This window comes from Triticum dicoccoides, chromosome 2B (genome assembly GCF_002162155.2).
Source record: "Triticum dicoccoides isolate Atlit2015 ecotype Zavitan chromosome 2B, WEW_v2.0, whole genome shotgun sequence".
Lineage (NCBI taxonomy): Eukaryota > Viridiplantae > Streptophyta > Magnoliopsida > Poales > Poaceae > Triticum > Triticum dicoccoides.
In genome coordinates this window covers 28,185,911-28,205,143 of record NC_041383.1, presented here as the reverse complement: position 1 = coordinate 28,205,143, position 19,233 = coordinate 28,185,911, and the positions used below count along the sequence as shown (strand labels likewise).

The window sequence follows — 19,233 nt, the reverse complement described above, 5'->3', positions numbered from 1 at the left end:
TAGGTCGCGCCCCTGCTTTGTTATCACGAAATGGGAAGCTAACGCAGTGACTAGCGGCGTTGTCTACTATCACATGATCGACCCCTGGTGCTCGTCCCCTTTTCTTCACTTATTATTTCTCTTTTCGGTGAAAGCTGATGGGCCAGCCTGTCAGATGCTTCAGCGAGAGATCCTTCTTAACTCGCTTAATGCGAGACATAGCTCTCGCGGCTAGTACTCCCTCCTTTTCTTTTATTTCACATATAGATTTTTTCTGGAGTCATACTTCATATAATTTGATAAGCTTTATAGAAGAAATTATCAACATTCACAATACAAAATAAATATCATTAAATGTGCCCTTAATTTAATTTTTATATTGTATAACTTTAGTATTGTTTTTCTTGTGGGGGATAACTTTAGTGTTGTTGATGTTGATATTTTTTTCATATAAATATGATGAAACTTTACGAAGTTCGAATTCGGAGAAATCTTATACGGAGAGTAAAAGGATCAGATGCCGTATTAATGCTAAGTTGCTAATCATCTAGTACTACACATGGGCCTGCAAATTGTGTTAGTTAGGTCCGGTAGTCATCCACAATTTGCTGTATGGTCATGTTGGAGCTTGTTCACATAATTTCAGAAGGAAAGCGTTGTTCTAGTTCTTGTACCAAATAGTTAGGGGTCCCCCCCTCGCCCTATCGCCTCTTATCACTGTCCGTGCTTCTATGAGCATCTTTGAGATACTGAGCTGAAACAACATCTTGAGATTAACGAAGTCATTACAGATGCCTCATAATCGATGGAAACGTCTCCTTACAATAATGAACACCACCGAAAAGCACGAAATAAATGCAGAAAAACAAGAACACTATTCTAGACTGGTTCGACAACAAGAAACCTAAACATGTGAGTTACGCTCAATTCACACTTTGCAAGCATGTTGTGATAAGCGTTGGTGTACCATTCTCTCCTTCATGCGTCTTTCTCCACCCGGACCCAGAAAAAAGACATGACACAATTTTTCCTTGGCCCTTCTCCCCTTTCTTCCTGCCACCAACCACTACACGGGGACGCATAAATTTTCATGTAACTGTTGTATCCAAAGTCAAAAAACACATTCCACTAGTTTTCAATCAAAATTTCCAAAAAAAATTATGCATGTGAACACAATAAATATATTTTTTCCGGATAAAAACTATATATACCATGCCAGAAAGTTTATATTATAAATTCAACTAACATCTCGAGAAACAAAAATAGAAATCATACTACGAACAAAACGAGCTATGAATTGAGCTTATGAATAGTATAAATTTGTTCATTACGTTTCTCATGTTGTAAGCTAAAGTTCTTCTCCATCAGGCAAAATTTAAAAAGTTTAACTTCTTGTCCGTGCATCGTTGGGTTCCTAGGATGTGAGGGTGTAATCGTAAAATCATGCTCCTCGGTGAAAGGGAAACGACAAGACGGCGGCTGGAGCGGTGGACAGCGATCTGCTAGCTAGCGAGCTAGTCTAGTCTTCTTTCTTGCTCGTCCTTTTCCGACAGTCACTCCCCTGCTCCTTCTCGCCACCGCCCGCGACCCGCCGCCGGCGACAGGGGATCCATCTCGCCGCCGTACGCCGGAGACCTTCCCGCCTCGGTCAGCGCAGTTCCCTCCATCGGTCTCCTCGAGCGGTTTCGCCTCGGGCATCCGTCGCACGCACGTGCCACCTCGCGGCGCCGGCGAGCTTCCCGCCGACTACAGGTACGGAGTAGCTGCATACATGTTTCTGCTCCTAGTCATCTGATACTCATGTTCGTGATGTGCGGCCGCGCTAGTCCCTTGCTGTGTTGCCTGCCACTCAACTACGCCCAACTAGCTGCTACTAGTCTGTTTATTGCTTGTGCACAAGTCTGAACATGTTATGTTCAGAGTTACTAGTTGCTTACTGTGGTGGTTAAAATACTCATGTCAGTCTTGGGTTGTGCTCTGCTCACAATTAACTTCTCCCCTGCAACATGATGAAAGGTGTATGATTCAGCCAGCGGATGTTTGCTAAAATCTACTGCTCTTTAGCTCAGATATATTCGTTTCATTTTGTTCTCAGCACCAGATCATGCCGATCTACCAGTAGCATAAACTCATTCTTGACATGCATGATTAGTGTGGCTGAGCCTGTGAGAGAGCCTAAATCTCAAGTCTTGCTTGTTTTATGCCTATACATGGTCAGTTAAATCCTTATCACTGAAAAAAAATCAAGTATTATTGAGAGCAAGCTTGTGGCTTCTCTGATCATGGAAACATCTACAGATCTACGTTGCATCATCATCTCTTACTTCACTCTTCTTGCCATGCTTGTAGTTTACCATTGATGATGTATTTAGTTTCTGAACTAGTGACTATTAGCAATTTATGCTACTACTCAATTTATGAAAATGTGGATCGTTTCAGAAGAGAACTCTGCTACAGCCAGGCCCTATGTCTAAGGAATGGGAGGGAGTAGAAGCCAAGAAGCCTCTCTTGGTGGCCGGGAACAACAAAGCTTCTTCCATTTGGGTGGTGGTCGCTAGCACTGCCGTCGCCGTTGCTGGATCCTTCGTGTTCGGCATCTCGGTATGTAAATTGACTTGTTCAAAGGGAATATGAGAATGCTTTCATTTAATTAGATAGAAAACTGTCCTACTGTTGTTCTAGTACAAATATTTCCAGGTGGAGAACTTAATTTTGATCCCCTGTTTTGCAGGTGGGCTACTCATCGCCATCTCAGGAAGGCATCATGCGGGATCTTCATCTTTCCTTAGCTGAGGTACTCAAATACACCCTCTGTTTCCAAATGTAAGACATTTTTGTTTGTTCATCTTGGTGGTTGTAACCTGGTGAGTCCACTTGACACATGATCATCTTTTAATCATCATGCAGTATTCTGTCTTTGGCTCGATATTAACCATCGGAGCAATGCTAGGCGCTATTCTCAGTGGTACCATAGCAGATTGGGTTGGTCGAAGATGTGTAAGTTCTAATCCCATCTCCATCATGCTAACCTGCAAAAGTGTATCATTAATATGCATTCAACTAATGGACTTCATATTCATGTGTTTCATGGCGCGCAGGCAATGGCAATATCAGATGTGTTCTGCATTATTGGATATCTCCTCATAGTCTTTTCTAAGGTCCCCTTGCTGTCATTTCTCTCTGTATCTCTACTTCAGTGTGCATTTCAGTGCTCACTGCAACTTTGAAGGGAATGACATTCTTGGTTCATCCTGTAATTTGTTTACTTCTTTCCTGTATATTCTTCTGTAGAACTCTGTGTGGCTTGACCTTGGGAGGCTCTCAATTGGATGTGGAATTGGCCTTCTTTCATATGTGGTGATTATAGAAAACAAAACTCCATCTTGTTACTTTCTCCAACGAATTTGGACTGAAAGTTGTGTTACCTGAACAGGTCCCAGTATATATATCAGAGATAACACCCAAGAATCTTAGAGGACGGTTCGCATCCGTAAACCAGGTTCGTACCCGACCTGGGAGATTTCATTACTGGCTGTATTTGTATACAGTATTATCTTAAGAAGGCAAGTTTATCCATTTCTGCAGCTTATGATATGTTGCGGGGCATCGCTCGCGTATGCTCTGGGGACATGCATCACCTGGCGTACCTTGGCAATCGTAGGTACATTGATTTGTTTAAATTTACTTCTCCACTATTCGTATAACAATGAGCATATATTTTTAAAATACGTTTGTTGTATGAGAATCCCTCATTGCACCAATTTTAACTGGTATGTTTTTCAGTCTAATATATTGGCCTCAAAATGCATGCACTTGTACTCCCTCCGTTCCTAAATATTTGTCTTTTTAGAGATTTCAAATGGACTACCACATACGGATGTATATAGACATATTTTAGAGTGTAGATTCACTCATTTTGCTCCGTATGTAGTCACTTGTTGAAATCTCTAGAAAGACAAGTATTTAGGAACGGAGGGAGTATTTTTTTAGAAAATAGAAATTAAATGCATATTGATATGGTTAGCTATTGCTCTTGTAGGAGTGGCACCATGTTTACTGCAGCTGGTTGGCCTTCTTGTGATTCCCGAATCTCCTAGGTGGCTGGTAAGTAAGATTTCGTTGTAGTGTTGATACTTGCCGAATCTCTTTCTTCCGTCCATTTCCGTTCTTGGTTCTAGAATTACTTGATTAGCCTAGTCAATAGTAGAAAGGTAGAAACACTTCTACATATGTAAATGTATAGAGGCGCCCTCCCGATGCTTGATTCTTTGTGCGTAGGGTAGTTGTACAGTTATTTTGTTTCCTCTCCTGTTTGCTCTGTTTTTGGGGGGTTAGCTCTGTTTTCTGGTTGTAGGCTTAGTGTTTTTAGTTTTTTTCCTCTGGTTTAGTTTTCTTTCGCTGTTTTGCGTGTAAGACCCCTGCCATCTCATCTTGGTGTCTTCTTCTAATACAGAACACTCGCATTTTTATGTGTTTGAGAAAAAAAAATATTAGTACTATGTGGCATTGACAAACTTAACATTCCGTCAAGTTTATATGCAGGGGAGCAGATGTTGGGTTAACAACAATAAATATTCAGTTTGACTCCTTCAGACCTAAGTTTAATTTGTGCAGACAAATTGAAAAAACTGTGAAATCATCTTCTCATATTATCATTTCTGCTCTAAGACCTGTATTCATTAGATGGAGCCTACGGTTTTGCCCTTCTTTGATAGAAAACCCATGCATTTCAGGCTAAGATCGGACACTCAGGTGCACTTGAGGAAGCGTTGCAGAAGCTAAGGGGAAAAGAAACCGACATCTCCGAAGAGGCAGCAGATATCAAAGTATCAACTGCTGTAAACTTGAGATTTAAAATAGAACACCAACTTAGTCCTGCATTACTGAAATGACTAGCTTATTATATATGTTCAGGATTTCACAGAAAAGCTTCAGCACCTACCACAGTCAAAGATGTTGGACCTATTTCAGAAGGATTATATTCATGCTGTCACCGTAAGTATTCTAGTTATGCATTTCTAGCTTGAAAGGAGAAGCTTAATTATGTGTAATTTTCTAAGACATCAAGTTTCATTCAGGTTGGAGTTGGGCTAATGGTCCTTCAACAGTTTGGTGGAGTGAATGCAATATGCTTCTACGCCAGTGAGATATTTGTTTCGGCTGGTAATGAGTTTTAGCAACCTGTTCCCTTAACTTTCTCATCCTTACTTCTTTTAGTTACTAGGCATATTTTTTACCATGTGTTACTTTTGGGCACTACTACTAACTATCCATGACATGAATCAGGTTTCTCGTCAGGGAACACCGGAATGCTCGCTATGGTTGCGGTTCAGGTATTTAATCATGGCTCTTATGCAGTTTTTTTTTTTGCTTCTCAGTACTCACTGATTTTACGGTGTCCTTGTAGATTCCGATGACGGCACTTGGGGTGCTTCTGTTGGACAAGGCTGGAAGGAGGCCACTTCTGATGGTAAAAAAAGATACAAAGGTTTTTGATAGTTGAAAAATGATACAATTAGTAATGCATTGTAAAGGCTGTTTGTTTCATGCTGCAATGCCCCAGGTCTCTGCAGCTGGGACATGCCTGGGTTGCCTACTAGTTGGCCTCTCATTCTTGTCCAAGGTTTGAATTTTCTGAAACTGATATCATCCTCGTAAGAAGGCCACACATGAGCTACTCCCTCCGTCCCGATTTACTCGTTGTGGTTTTAGTTCAAATTTGAACTAAAACCACGACGAGTAATTCGGAACGGAGGGAGTATTATATAAATTACTTTCTTGAACAGGAACATCATTGGGCGAAGGACCTCAACGTGGCGTTGGCATTGATGGGGATTCTGGTATATACCGCATCTTAGTTTTAACTTCTTTTTCAGCAATGCTGCCAGATGTCTAGTCACTGTAAACATCTCTGTTGCTTTGGAAACCAGATCTTCAGTGGATCTTTCTCACTTGGTATGGGAGGAATTCCATGGGTTATAATGTCAGAGGTGCCTTTTCTGCCGTTAATAAACCATTAAAAGAAATAACAGCGGTATCAATGAATTTGACCACAATCCGTCGCTGGACATGCAGATCTTCCCCATACACATGAAAGGGTCAGCAGGAAGCCTGGTGACCTTGGTGAGCTGGCTCGGCTCATGGATCGTCTCGTATGCCTTCAACTTCCTCCTGCTGTGGAGCTCCTACGGTAAATATATTTATAGCATAGAAAATAGACTTGTGATCAAAAGAATAGTTCCGGTTGACCAGAAGTTTTGCTGATGTTTTTGTTTTGTTTTGTCTGTACACCATGGACGGATTAATTTCAGGTACATTTTTCATGTTCGCGACCATTTGCGGTCTGACTGTTGTATTTGTGGAGTGGCTGGTACCAGAGACTAAAGGAAGGACCCTGGAAGAGATTCAAGCGTCCATGAACTCGTCATTGACGCCAGTTTCTTCTGGAATTAACCGAGCTGCGTAAATTGATTACTCCCTCTGTTCCATAACTATTGTCGTGGTTTTAGTTCAAATTTGAATTATTGTCGTGGTTTTAATTCAAATTTGAACTAAAACCACGACAATAATTATGCAACGGAGGGAGTACATGGCTTGGTTTCCCTTTTTGTGTTACGTTTCAGTATGTATCTGGGATATTGTGACTAGTGTGCTCTACAGATATATGGCGTCGTTACTTCTCAGACGACTGACAAATAACCTACAAAGAACTTAGGTTATTTGCGGGGTGGTTTGATATCCCAATAAATTAGCCGAGCGAGCTTGATAAGGCTAGACTAGATGCCTAGCATGGATCTTGTAACTATGCAATAGTTAATCGAGGCCGCAGTATTATTGCTATTTCTCTTTCCGGAAAAAAAAGGAAAAAAAATCTTTGGTTACTTTTGTGGAGCCATGCTTGAGCCTACTTCAGATTTCTCGAACTTGGCGATAATTTTTGTTCTTGTAACATACTTGGGCTTATTGCATTGTTATGTTAAGAACATTGATTTTCTTTGTAACCGAGCTTTGTGTCTTCGTGACCTAGAGCTTCTACTGAGCTTAGGCTGAGCCCACTAGAACTCAGTCAAGCTTAATTAGTTTGTTGACAGCCTAACCTTGTCGCGGTTCCACCATTCCTTGTCTGAATCGGGAAGGCGAGACATTGTGGCATCTTCTACCCGGCGGGGTATCTAACTTGATGAGAAAATAGACCAAATCTTACATTCATAGTTTACGACGTGGTATATGCAAAGTAAAACACATAGAACATACTCACACACCATTGCACATTCACCCTATCCAACATCATGATATACAACACACAAACACATCAGAGTGGCTCATTGGAAATCCAACGCCTAAGCATTGCGAGGCATCTCTCTGGTTGGTAAGACGGTGCAGTGTGTCCACCACCCTGTAAGCATGATAATTGGTCAATGAGAACTGTCCGAATTAAATTGACCCATGATAAGCATGAATCTCATCAAGAGACATGTACATTCCATATTTCCAAGAGTCTCCTAAGTGAAGGCAGAGATAGGTATCTTGTTACCTTTACAGTGGCGAACGTCATGTTATTTGTATATGCTATTGTGAATCTGCATATTTGTTATATTTCGCATTGTAAGTGAAATTATCCAATGCAGTTTACGTATGTGAATAATATAGGAACCAGCATGAAGAATCCAATTCATCAAACGGTATTTAAATATAAATTCTCACCCAGCGGATTGTCCATCGAGATGCCAAGCCCTCCATTCATCCATAATGGGGAAGTTGAGTGATCTTACCCAAGACTGTGTACCCAAAAATGGTACAACAGCATCATGGTCTCCACTGTAGAAGAAAGAGAGGTGAGCAGTTGGAAAACTATACTCCCTCCATTTCAAAAATATAGTTTGTATTTTCGAAATTCAAGCTGTATAAAACTTGACAAAGTTTAGAGAGAGAGAGATATACACATCTACAATACCAAATAGATACCATTAAAACATTGCAAAACATACTTTTATATTATATTTGGTAGTATAATGTTGATATTTTATCTATAAAATTGGTCAACCTTTACAAGATTTGTCTTTAAATAAAATCCATATGCACAATATTTTGGAGTGGAGATAGTATTCAACTCAATAGTTTCTGATTTACGACAGACCATCTTTTGTTCCGCTGCCGTACATTCAAATATAGTTAAAATACAGCCCTACAACCACATGATAAGTGTTGTAAGCTATCTAATTTTTTTATGTAATAGTAATTACCTATATACCAAGGCACGATAACCTTTTGACGTAATATTACGATGGTACTTTATACTGCTCTCAATGTCATGGGTGAAAGGTAGGTCTTTTTCATGGCACCTCACCCATTCGCCCATGCTCCCCTAAGTTGTTGGCGCATAGTGATACAAAAGTAGAGTGTTAAAACATCAGATGCCAATAGCAAGAGATAAATATCTTCTCGAGCAGAGATAGTAATCTAACCTCCTTGATTCCAAGGTTTTCCCGTGTGATATTGTTATTAGCCCAAACATATGCCAGGTAGGTAATATAGCCCTGTAGATGGGAGAAAAATAGGAAGTTGGTTGGGAAATAACTTTTGATGACTCACAACATCTTAGTAATCTTAGTAAGTGGAATAACTAATCTGCATAGCTGCGTTGGCTTTTGTCAGCACTGAAATGCCTGGTATATGTATGAAATATTGTGTAGTGATGTTGTATATGCGTGTGAGATTCTGGTAGTGCAGCGGGCCTGCTTCTACTGCAATTTCGGGTGTATGGCTGGTTGAAATTAAGCAGTTTGCCCTTCCTGCTCAAACATCCGACACAGAAATTTATACCTTGTGGGATCTAATATATAACAAACGGACTAATTTAGTTCTTGCTCATCAAGGATATGAACCTATGTTCTGAGATGCTTGGTGGTTATAGGGTCATCGCAGTCGGACTTTTCTCCCATTGGGTGGTAAAAAAAATTGTAAGGGGTGAGATTTTCCATCCAATGATAGTTCATTGTGTAGCTTAGAACCAACCAGCAAAGTAAGGCAAAGCTTTATTGCACCCATCCAATATCACGGCATAAAAACAAGTCAGTCGCATGCACAAACAATCTATCGACTTGCCCAAGTATGAGTTTGATTGTGTGCACATATTAATATGATATCCGTACTAGTAACGTGGTAATATATACTCTTGTGGGTTCAAACTTTACAGACAATTAATTCTTTTAAAAACCATGTACAGTAAATCATGGATATTTTCATCATTTTATTAGAACTATATCTGCTAAGACTTTTTGCATTATTATAGTCATTTGCAATATATATTTTTCTCTTGTTCCCAATGTTTTAAAAAATGCACCTTCAAAATTATTTTAGCATAATAATTGTTATTCATCACGATATCACTTATTCAGTAAAGGAGTTAATAAAGATGGACTTACATGGCAATCCACTTGAGGCCGGGGTGGTGGATGTTTCAGTGCTCCAGTTTCTTGTTGGAGGATCCTGCCATGTGTAGTCTTGTCGTTTGGTGTGGGAGACAGATAATTGCACTTTTTATACAAAATTTGGGAGTCATAAATTTCTTCAAGCAACTGCAGGCAAACATCAAATTAAAAGAATCATGCATATATTCAGTCTATTATAATATTGTGATAGAAAAAGAATTGTAGAAACTCATCAATCTATGTTTATAATATATACATGAGTACGAATTTGGCAGCCAACAACGTGCACATGGACAGCTTTGATAGATTAGGATGGAAGTCGTATGTAAGCAAAATAGTTATGATAGATTAGGATGGAAGTCTTATGTAATCAAACATGCTAATGATAGATTAGGATGGTGACATATTAGGATGAAAGTCGTATGTATAGTTATGATAGATTAGGATGGTGACATATTAGGATGGAAGCGTATGTACACATATAGTCTTTAAATGGAGCCTTTTTGATAGGCCAACGAAGATACTAGATCAAGATATATTAGACGTAAAAATTCTTTGAAAATGAGGAATTGAGAAGGAGATACGATGGAAGGTTCATCTTCTTAGTATGTAGAAAAATATAAATAGCTGTATAAAAATCTGCAAATAAAATGTGTATTGCTATAGGTTTCCAAATTGACTTGAGCAATCAAATTGATCAGCGTTGTTAATTGTATGTTGAGTGACTTGTATGCTTACCGCCTTGAACCTGTCCATAGCTTGAGCGCAGATAACATTCTTGGGGTTGTCATAAGGTTCCCCATGGCAGTTCTCCATTATTGTCTTATATCAGATCGATTGATCACATGCAAGCACATGGAAACTGAATTAACAAATTAATTAACCTCATATGGGGGAACCTAAGCTTTAGATTAGTAGTTAACTGCAGGTCAGCGCATAGGTGGTTGAGCAAGAGTTGGGAGCTGGTGTAACTAATCACCTCATACAACTGATCGGAAATGACTCCTACTCCATGGAGATATGGCACTCTAGAATCCATATCAATGGCCTCACCAGTAATCGGGTTGCCTACCAGATAGCCCTGAGAATATAGGTTTTTGTCATAACATAAGCTAGCTGTGGCCAGACTAATTTTGATTTTGGCATTTAACATCAGTACAACAATTGTGATATACTATGTGTATATATAGTTGTATACACAGTGTGTGAATGAATTTTAGAGTACTTACCTTGAGATTAATTGTCGGCTTCAGTCCCGCTTCAATATCTAAAAACAGAAAAACATATTGCTTAGGTGTGATGGATAGACTATATCCATCTTTCCGAAGTAAACACCTTGAACTTACTTTCAAGTGAATGTGAAAAAAAACGAGTTATATATGCTAGTAGTAATAATGTAGCACCTTCTGAGATCTTCTGCGCGACGATTGGTACGTACTTTCCGGCGTACGAGTCTCCCCCGACATAGAAATGATTTGAGAGGAAATCTGGATGCTCGGTGAACCACTTATCCAAAGATGAAGAAATGTTTTTTATCAGAAAATTATGTTGACGATGATGACAAAATTGGTATATACTCTACATTGCAAATCAATGTATAGCAAGCAGCTTCAGTTGAATTATTGCTACATAGTATATTACCTTGGTGAGGAACGTTTTGAGCTGCAGCGAAGAGGAGACCTCTCCGACGTCGTACCCTCTGGGGTGCCGGGAGAAGGAGAAGCCGGCGCCGACGGGCGAGTCGACGAAGAGGACGCTCGCGGCCTTGGTCCAGGAGTAGGGGTGGTAGTGCAGCCGCGGCACGGTCCCGGCCGCGCCGTCGTAGGGCTCGATCACGAACCTCAGCGGGCCCATCTCGAAGAGCAGCGCGCTGAGCACGCTGCAGCGGTCGCCGCCGGTGAGCCAGAGCAGGACCGGGTTGCGCCGCGGGTCGCCCTCCGACTCGATGAAGTAGTAGAAGAGCTCCGAGCCGTGCTCCTCGTCCACCGTCACGTACCTGCCGACGATCAAAAAGAAACGGGAGTACGTTAGCTAAATTGGTGCAGTTTCAATGGACCCAAGAATTGGTGCGGTGGTACGGTGGTACCCGGTCTCAAGGCGGAACGGGAGGGCGCCGTCGAAGCCCGGCAGGCTGGTGACCAGCGTCGGGGCCGCCTCGCCGGAGACGATGATGAAGCTGAGGAGGAGGAGGAGGAGCCAGGACAGCAGTTGGGCCTCCATGGTTTGTCCGTCCGGTTACCCGTTGAATTTCTGCCGGGCTGCCGTGCTCGACCGGACGTAACTGATAAAGAAGTGAGACGCCGTGCTGTCATGATCATGTGCCTATAGTTTACTGTCTCCTACCTGCCGCAAGTGTATACAATTGGACTTGCTATTTGACTATATGTAGGTCGCCTGAAAAAAGGTTTGGACTTGGGTCTTTTTATCCACCGTTGGATTGAAATCCAGCGGTTAGTGTCTGCCTTGTGGGATGAGTCCTGGAAAAGAAAACGTCCCCTCCCTCCCTCGCCGCCCCCACATGCGACGGGGATGAACCCTAAACCTCAGGCGCCAGAGGGCATGGCTGGGCGAAACCTGGCCGGCAGCCGTGGGGCCTTCTTGTCTCCCACTCGTTGACTGCTGGGCCAGGATGCGGCGGTAGCTTGGGGTGCGGAGGCATGATAGCATGCTGGTGCGACGGGATGTCGATAGTGGGGCGGGGCTGCGGGCTGTGATAGCCACCAGATATGCTCACCAAGTGACGGGGACCGAGGGTGGCTTGGGCATAGGCGGCCGCCTCTACCATGGTGGTGTCGACCGGTAGAGGTGGCGGCGCGGTGGTGGTGGTGCTTGTCCCAGTGCCGGTGGAGCTCGGTCTGGCGGATTTAGGTGACATTGAACGGGCGGTTCGGGCTCTCCACCACAAGATTGTTGACTTTGCTTCTTAGTTCGGTGTGAGGTTCAACACAAGATGTCAGGCGGTGGCCCCGGATGGTCGGTGATGGTGGCCATGGCTTTGCTTCTTAGTTGTGTGGGCGACAAGTCGATGTATTAAAGACCATCGTGTATCTCTCTCCAGCATGCAGGGCTCTGTGTGAAAATCTTGGTATGTTGGACTCGGCAATGGCGGCTCTTTGAGTTGTGACCCTCCTAGGGGTGTTGTCGTGGAGCTTATGCTTCGATGGTCTGGCTATGGTGGTGGATTCATTCTACCTTGTGCTCTCGTCCCCCTATATGGTTTTCTTTTGACGTTTCTTTGTTTGGGGGCTTTCTCATCATCTTGTATCATACTGGCGTTGGATGCATTGGCTCCAAATGGACGGCAAGCTACCGATTTGATGAATTGCTAGGATTGGGAGTATAATTGGACGGATTTCCCTTTTGTAAGGCCCATCATGACTGACATGCTACTGATTGATTTTTCGACGACTTCTGCTGCAAATATTAAGTTATGAACTCAAAAATCAAAAGTAATTTTAACATTCTAGGGTCTGGATACTCACACATGCCATGAATCAAGGATTTGAGAAATGATTGTGTGGGTTGGTAGTAATCTATTTCCAAGTAGAATTTGGAAAATTTATTTGTAAGTCAATGATGTTTAGCATTGATTGTTTATCCAAGATCGTTTATTTAACAAAAACGAAAGAAATGAGTGGTTATACATTTTTGTTGTATTGTATAGCTAAAAGACAACATGCGGAGTGCAGCGATTTGATGCCCGGGCTCATCTGCATCCGGCCAGAAAAAATACAAGAAAAATTCAAAAAATTCTAATTTTTTCCCACGGTAGACAATTTATTGCGTGAGGTTCGCTCCAAATTTTAGCTCATTTAGACATCTGAGTAGCTCTCGGCAAAAAATACAAATCAGGTCAAAACAGTACATGAACAATAAACTGTAACAAACCCCGAATTTATCTTTTTTTACCGAGAGTTGCTCAACAGAGAGATAAGGGGAAGGATACCAACGGGCGATGGAGGTGCCGCCACCGCCCCCGCCCCGCACGACGGAGGAGAACGTGAGCAGAGCATGGCACTGGCGACGCAGCCGCTGAGGCTCCGCGTCGGAGCGGCCTCTGCGGCGTGCCGGCCTCCGAGCCCCGGCATCCGGGCGCGCGGTGGCGGGAGGAGGACGACGCGGTCCGTGGCTGTGGCGGCAGCGGCGGCCGAGGGGAGGGCGGCCGTGAAGGGGGCGGCGGCGGCGGTGGTGCGGGAGTTCTACGAGGGGGTGAACCGGCGCGACCTGGCGGCGGTGGCGCCGCTGATCGCGGAGGGGTGCGTGTACGAGGACCTGGTGTTCCCGCGGCCCATGGTGGGGCGGGACCGCGTGGTGGGCTTCTTCGGCGAGTTCATGGGCTCCGTCAGCCCCGACCTCCGCTTCGTCATCGACGACATCTCCGGGGAGGACCCCTCCGCCGTCGGCGTCACCTGGCACCTCGGTACGCACATCGAGATCCCCCTCCCGCCCGGATCATTCTTGTTACAGAATTCAGATTGTGATCCGTGCACTGGGACTGGGTGCAGAGTGGAAGGGGCGGCCGTTCCCGTTCAGCAGGGGCTGCAGCTTCTACCGCTGCGAGCCCGACCCGCAGCGGCCGCAGCAGATCCAGATCGTGTGAGCAACCACATTCATCCATCCATTCACTCCTTCAGTGAAATTCTGTTTCTGTATTCAGATTTGCCGCATTGATTTGAGATCGCAGGTATGGCCGGGACTGCGTGGAGCCGGCGACCAAACCCGGCGAGCTGGCGCTGGTACGTAGGTTGCATCACCAGGAAACGTTGCTCACATCTGTACCTCTTCTATGATGAATGAATGATTCCTGATGAATCGCACCACATTGCAGGTGGTCATCAGGGGAGTCACCTGGATTCTGGAGCGCTTCCCTAGCCTTGCCGACCGGCTCTGACTCCATCCTCACAGAATGAAGATGATCCATGGTTGTAACGGGGTACAACTCTCTCGTCTTGATATGCCATGACATGCCATCCGTGCAGGCTTCTTTGGTTCTCAGGTAGAAATGTCTCTTCAGTTTGCACTGTAAATAACGCGTAGTGTACATTCGGTGCTGTAAGTAAAAAGCGCAGGCATATCATCAAGCAAATTCGTTTTCCAGGCATGGTTTTGTCCTAATTAGTGAGCAGCATCTTCTGCCTAGACCAATGTGGTCCATTGGTCATATAGGATCATCTTCTGGTACAGGAATGGTGCTTAGCTCAGATGAACCTACATATGAAAGTAAATATGAAGTATTACTTACTTTGTAAGCTGCAAGCATTAGAAGAAGGTGTGCAGATTATATATGTACAAGTTTTTTACCGGATCCTCCAAACTAATCCTTCAGTAGCCTGCAAATCAGACACAATTCTTTGTTCGGGATTGCATGCCATAAGTGAGGAGTATTTGGTAGAATTCTTTCGCCGCCAACTAAGGATATGGAACTGATCATTTTGAAGAAGTGAAGGTTTAAGGTTCAAAAACAAAAATAGAGGAATCGAAGGTTTCACTATGTAAGTATCGAACTTTAACGAGTAATGACAGAAGATTTGAAGAGCCAGCAGCTCTAATAAAAGTATTAAATCCCAGTCTGCCAATGGGTCATTATTATCTAGGCCCGAGTTCAATGTCAACACCTCCTTGATGTGTGTATTCTAGTAGGTTATTAATTTGGGTATCTTTCATGAACAACTCTTGAGATACCTTCTTCACTTTAGCTAGTCGAGATGTGGTATCGCCACCAAAAGCTTGTCGGAGGCAAGTTCTAGAAAGAGGTACTACTTGAAGTATGGTTCAGAAATTGTGGCATCAAGGAATTTGTCTTACTTTGCACATCTTCAAGTGATTGTGTATGCCCCTCCTTGGCATCAAGTGTGATATCGGAAGGCCACATTCTTCTTTTGTAACAATAATATCTGTTAGATTATCTCCCACGGAACGATCACATCGAACTAGACGAACACACTCGCCCCGGCGCCGAAAAAGAGCGGCCTGGGGGTGCGCCGGCGAAAAAGAGCACCTAGCCGTCGCCCCCCGGCGCCGATTTTGGCCCAGTGTTCGGTCTAATTAGGTCCAAAAACAGCTCGATATCTGCGTGAATCGGCCCATATTCGACGTGGTTCGGCGTATTCCGGCGTAAATTTTCACATACAAATAGAAATCAATTAGTTCGGCATGGTTCGGCGTGTTTCATCACATAAATCAAATAGTTTAACAAATAGTTCACACCATCAAATAGTTCAACAAATAGTTCAATACAAATTATACAGTTTAACAAATAAAAACTCAATTTCATCACATGTCATTCCCGGCCTCGCCCTTGAGCCTCCATAGATGCTCCACCAGATCGTGTTGCAGTTTTTGATGCACATGTGGGTCTCGGATCTCCTGACACATATTGAGGTATTCAGTCCAGTTTGCCGGTAGCTGGTGATCAACTTGGGCAAAAGGACCCTGCTTGTAATATGGTTCACTATCAAACACTCGCTCTTCCTGCTCACTCTCAATGATCATGTTGTGCAAGATGACATAGCAAGTCATGATCTCCCACATTTGATCTTTCGACCAGGTCTGAGCAGGGAACCAAACAACAGCAAATTGAGATTGGAGCACACCAAATGCCCGCTCGACATCCTTCCTGCAAGCCTCCTGAATCTTCGCAAACCAGGCGTTCTTGCCTCCTGGCACAGGGTTTGAGATGGTCTTCACAAATGTCGACCATCTCGGATAGATGCCATCAGCTAGATAGTACCCCTTGTTGTACTGTCGTCCATTGACCTCGAAGTTCGCCGGAGGAGAATTAACTTCAGCAAGCTTGGCAAAGACTGGGGAGCACAGCAAACGTTGATGTCATTGTGAGTTCCTGGAATCCCAAAGAAAGAGTGCCAAATCCAGAGGTCCTGTGTGGCCACTGCCTCAAGCACCACGCTACAACCGCCTTTGGCGCCTTTGTACAACCCATGCCAAGCAAGTGGACAGTTCTTCCATTTCCAATGCATGCAGTCGATGCTTCCAAGCATCCCGGGAAATCCTCTTGCTTCATTTTGTGTGCTAGGACCCGAGCAGTGTCTTCCGCTTTGGGTGTTCGCAAGTACTGCGGTCCAAACACTGCCACCACTGCCCTGTAGAACTTGTAGAAACACTCAATGGTGGTGGACTCGGCCATGCGCCCATAGTCATCGAGTGAATCACCGGGAGCTCCGTATGCAAGCATCCTCAAAGCTGTCGTGCACTTCTGGATTGAGGTGAATCCAAGTATGCCGGTGCAATCCTTCTTGCAATTGAAGTAGCTGTCGAACTCCCGGATGGAATTCACAATCCGGAGGAAAAGCTTTCGGCTCATCCGATAACAACGCCGAAATGTTTTCTCACCGTGCAATGGAGCGTCGGTGAGGTAGTCCGAGTAGAGCATGGAGTAGCCTTCCGGACGATGCCGGTTCTTTGCTTTCACCCGCCCAAGCGCCGAGCCACCTCGCCGCGGCTTTTCACTGCTCGCAAGCAGGCGGGCGAGGGCGGTGAGCACCATGAGATGCTCCTACTCCTGGACGTTGGCTTCCGCTTCCTCCTCCAGCAACGTCGCGAGCGCCTCCTCATCTTCGGAGTCCATCGCCGGGCCGGGCAATTCACCAAACACCTTGTGGGAGAGGTGGGTGCAAGCCCGCCGTTGTACAGGCCCTGCGCGGCCGGAACGCCGGAAAAGGTGCCCGAACGGCGGCGAAGAGGCTGCCTCGGTGAAACCCCTTCTTTTTCCCGGCGGGAGATGGTCTACCTAGCTGCAGTGGGTGGTGGACGGCGCCGGGATCGGCAGGGTGGCGCAGGGTGGCGGCCGAGCGCGGGGGGTAGGAGGCGAATCTGGACGGGTGGCTTGACTTTTCGCCTGCCAATGTGGCCCCAGGAACGCTTTTCCCTTGCGCCGGTGCCCCCGAGCGCCCCCCCCCCCCAGTGCGCCGGGTTCGGCCTGCGAATGCCGGGCGCAAAAACGGGCCGAGCCGGCGGAATTCAGCGTCCTGGGGGCGCGAGTGGGCCATTTTTTCGGCGTCGGCGCAAAAAAACCGCCTGGGGAGGCCGTTCTGGGGGGTGTGGCTGGAGATGCTCTAAAAGGGACACTAGATCATAGAAGCGCGCATTGCCGTGCCCGCCTATCTTGAGAAAATAATGATAATTATGTATAGTAGTAAATATAAAAGATAAAATGATATCTAACTTGTATGGGTTAAAAAAAGTGCTTTAGATGTGCTTGAGAGAATCTTACCTAGCGATACTTAGAGCACATCTGGATGTGCTTTAGCAAAACTGTAAATAAAATGGTCGATATATGGGCAAACCATGTCTAGAGAATGTGGAGACTGACTCATAAAGCTTGAGGCTCCTGATTGTTAATGTTGTGGCGCAACCACGCAGATGGAGAATATTGTGTATCATTCCTCCAAGACAAGGTGTTTTTTGCAGGTATTTACCTACGGTGTTGTACAAATTTATTGAGCAACAAAAATCTAAGGAATCATTTACCTCATGAGAGAAGACAAACAATTAGCTACTCACAGGCCGAGAAACACAGGAAATTATCTCAAAGATGAATATGTGTGATCCTAAATCATAATATTTCCAAGCAGCTGTCACATTCTGTTCTTGCAAGATGACCACATACGGAGGCACATGGCCGGTTCAAATGGTGGCATCCCAGGCAACCTTGACTGATGTGAAAATTTCCTCCCAATCGGGAGCCATTAGCGTGTCATGGCTACTGAGTGATGCACCTGCACAGGATTGCACAGAATCCACGACCTGACTTTGGCTACCCTCCATGTACTCTCGTCGTCCATAGCCACGAACGCTTGACGCATCACTGTGAAGGGAGAAGCCAGTCCGCAGAGAGAAGGGTCAATCGCGAGAGATCAGCTATCTACCGCCGCAGTTCCCAACACAAGATCCTCTTCCTTCTCCTCTCAGATTATCTCCAATGGCTTAGCTCCAAACAGGAAATCCGTACCGCGCTGAGGCAGCCCTGCAGCATAATGCCGCAGATCGACGGCGCATCGAGGAGGGAGTAACGCCGCTGCATCGACAGAGGAGGAAGGACGGCGACGCGGAGGAACTGAGGGGAGCTGCCTGGGCAACCTGAGCGGTTAGGGTGGGAGTGGGAATAATTGGGCCGGCCCAATTATGGACAGGAATAGGAGGTCGCTCCGCGGAGCAGCTTCCCGCGAGACGGCGCGCAACGCGCGTGGGCGAGGAATGACACCCGAATTTGATCTGGATCGTATGTTCGATGATCGGACGGCTGAAACTATGAAATCGCTGTGGAGGCTCGTAACTCGCCCCGTTATACTGTTTCTCAATATAGTACCCAATGGATTCGAACATGGTTGTGCGAGTTGACCACCGTAAACTCTAGCCACCAGATTAGTTCTACAAAGAGCCACATATTGTCCTCATTTTCTAGATATGAACTTAACTAGTTCACCACATAAAGGTAAGACTCCCATCAATGTGAGTTCTAGCATAATACCCCTCTTCATTGTATGCACCGATAACTATTTTTTCAAAGTTGATAGTGGTCTTTAGGTACATAGAACTATATCAAATTTAGCTTTAAATACTCATATAATGTCAAAGTGCAAACAATGCCTTAACCCACAATATAAATTTAGTTTCACATACTAATCTAATATTAAACACGATCCATTGGCCAACTCTTATTAACTTCCATTTACCAATTTTCTCGGTTGGTACAAATGAGGAGATTATAATTTTTTGAATGCATTAACTAGATTGCACATTATATATAAAAAATCACATTCCATGAAAATAAGTTAGTCACACTAATAAATAACATTTAAAATCT

General features: G+C 44.5%; 3 protein-coding genes across 5 annotated transcripts in view; 2 read left to right on the top strand and 1 right to left on the bottom strand.

The window, feature by feature from the left end:
• The window catches only part of LOC119361930 (sugar transporter ERD6-like 5), a 24,654-nt gene extending 17,784 nt beyond the window's left edge, over positions 1 to 6,870 (top strand). Inside the window, exons 2-20 of one of the 3 annotated variants that reach the window (XM_037627102.1) lie at positions 1,686 to 1,731; positions 2,419 to 2,580; positions 2,711 to 2,773; positions 2,887 to 2,976; positions 3,078 to 3,137; positions 3,271 to 3,336; positions 3,413 to 3,478; positions 3,565 to 3,640; positions 4,019 to 4,083; positions 4,713 to 4,805; positions 4,894 to 4,974; positions 5,058 to 5,142; positions 5,266 to 5,312; positions 5,387 to 5,449; positions 5,543 to 5,602; positions 5,766 to 5,819; positions 5,910 to 5,969; positions 6,055 to 6,169; positions 6,291 to 6,870. In XM_037627102.1, coding sequence (XP_037482999.1) covers positions 2,446 to 2,580; positions 2,711 to 2,773; positions 2,887 to 2,976; positions 3,078 to 3,137; positions 3,271 to 3,336; positions 3,413 to 3,478; positions 3,565 to 3,640; positions 4,019 to 4,083; positions 4,713 to 4,805; positions 4,894 to 4,974; positions 5,058 to 5,142; positions 5,266 to 5,312; positions 5,387 to 5,449; positions 5,543 to 5,602; positions 5,766 to 5,819; positions 5,910 to 5,969; positions 6,055 to 6,169; positions 6,291 to 6,445 — 1,434 coding nt within the window. In that variant the 5' untranslated portion in view covers positions 1,686 to 1,731; positions 2,419 to 2,445 and the 3' untranslated portion in view covers positions 6,446 to 6,870. Of the gene's footprint in view, positions 1 to 1,524; positions 1,732 to 2,418; positions 2,581 to 2,710; positions 2,803 to 2,886; positions 2,977 to 3,077; positions 3,138 to 3,270; positions 3,337 to 3,412; positions 3,479 to 3,564; positions 3,641 to 4,018; positions 4,084 to 4,712; positions 4,806 to 4,893; positions 4,975 to 5,057; positions 5,143 to 5,265; positions 5,313 to 5,386; positions 5,450 to 5,542; positions 5,603 to 5,765; positions 5,820 to 5,909; positions 5,970 to 6,054; positions 6,170 to 6,290 lie in introns of those variants that run through there. The other 2 variants (XM_037627101.1, XM_037627104.1) reach the window with 2 other exon arrangements.
• A 290-nt stretch (positions 6,871 to 7,160) lies between these two features.
• Positions 7,161 to 11,637, bottom strand: LOC119366927 (serine carboxypeptidase-like 11). The gene is made up of 12 exons (XM_037632605.1): positions 11,497 to 11,637; positions 11,052 to 11,406; positions 10,814 to 10,916; positions 10,640 to 10,677; positions 10,390 to 10,491; positions 10,149 to 10,232; positions 9,405 to 9,557; positions 8,445 to 8,516; positions 8,223 to 8,344; positions 7,684 to 7,797; positions 7,514 to 7,559; positions 7,161 to 7,375 (listed from the first exon to the last, which is right to left on the bottom strand). The coding sequence occupies exons 1-12, from the start codon at positions 11,628 to 11,630 to the stop codon at positions 7,292 to 7,294; spliced, it is 1,407 nt and encodes a 468-aa protein (XP_037488502.1). The 5' UTR covers positions 11,631 to 11,637; the 3' UTR covers positions 7,161 to 7,291.
• A 1,725-nt stretch (positions 11,638 to 13,362) lies between these two features.
• Positions 13,363 to 14,750, top strand: LOC119361927. Its single transcript, XM_037627099.1, has 4 exons — positions 13,363 to 13,830; positions 13,916 to 14,006; positions 14,095 to 14,146; positions 14,239 to 14,750. Exons 1-4 carry the CDS (start codon positions 13,422 to 13,424, stop codon positions 14,299 to 14,301), a joined length of 615 nt encoding a protein of 204 aa, XP_037482996.1. The 5' UTR covers positions 13,363 to 13,421; the 3' UTR covers positions 14,302 to 14,750.
• Positions 14,751 to 19,233: the final 4,483 nt, after the last annotated feature.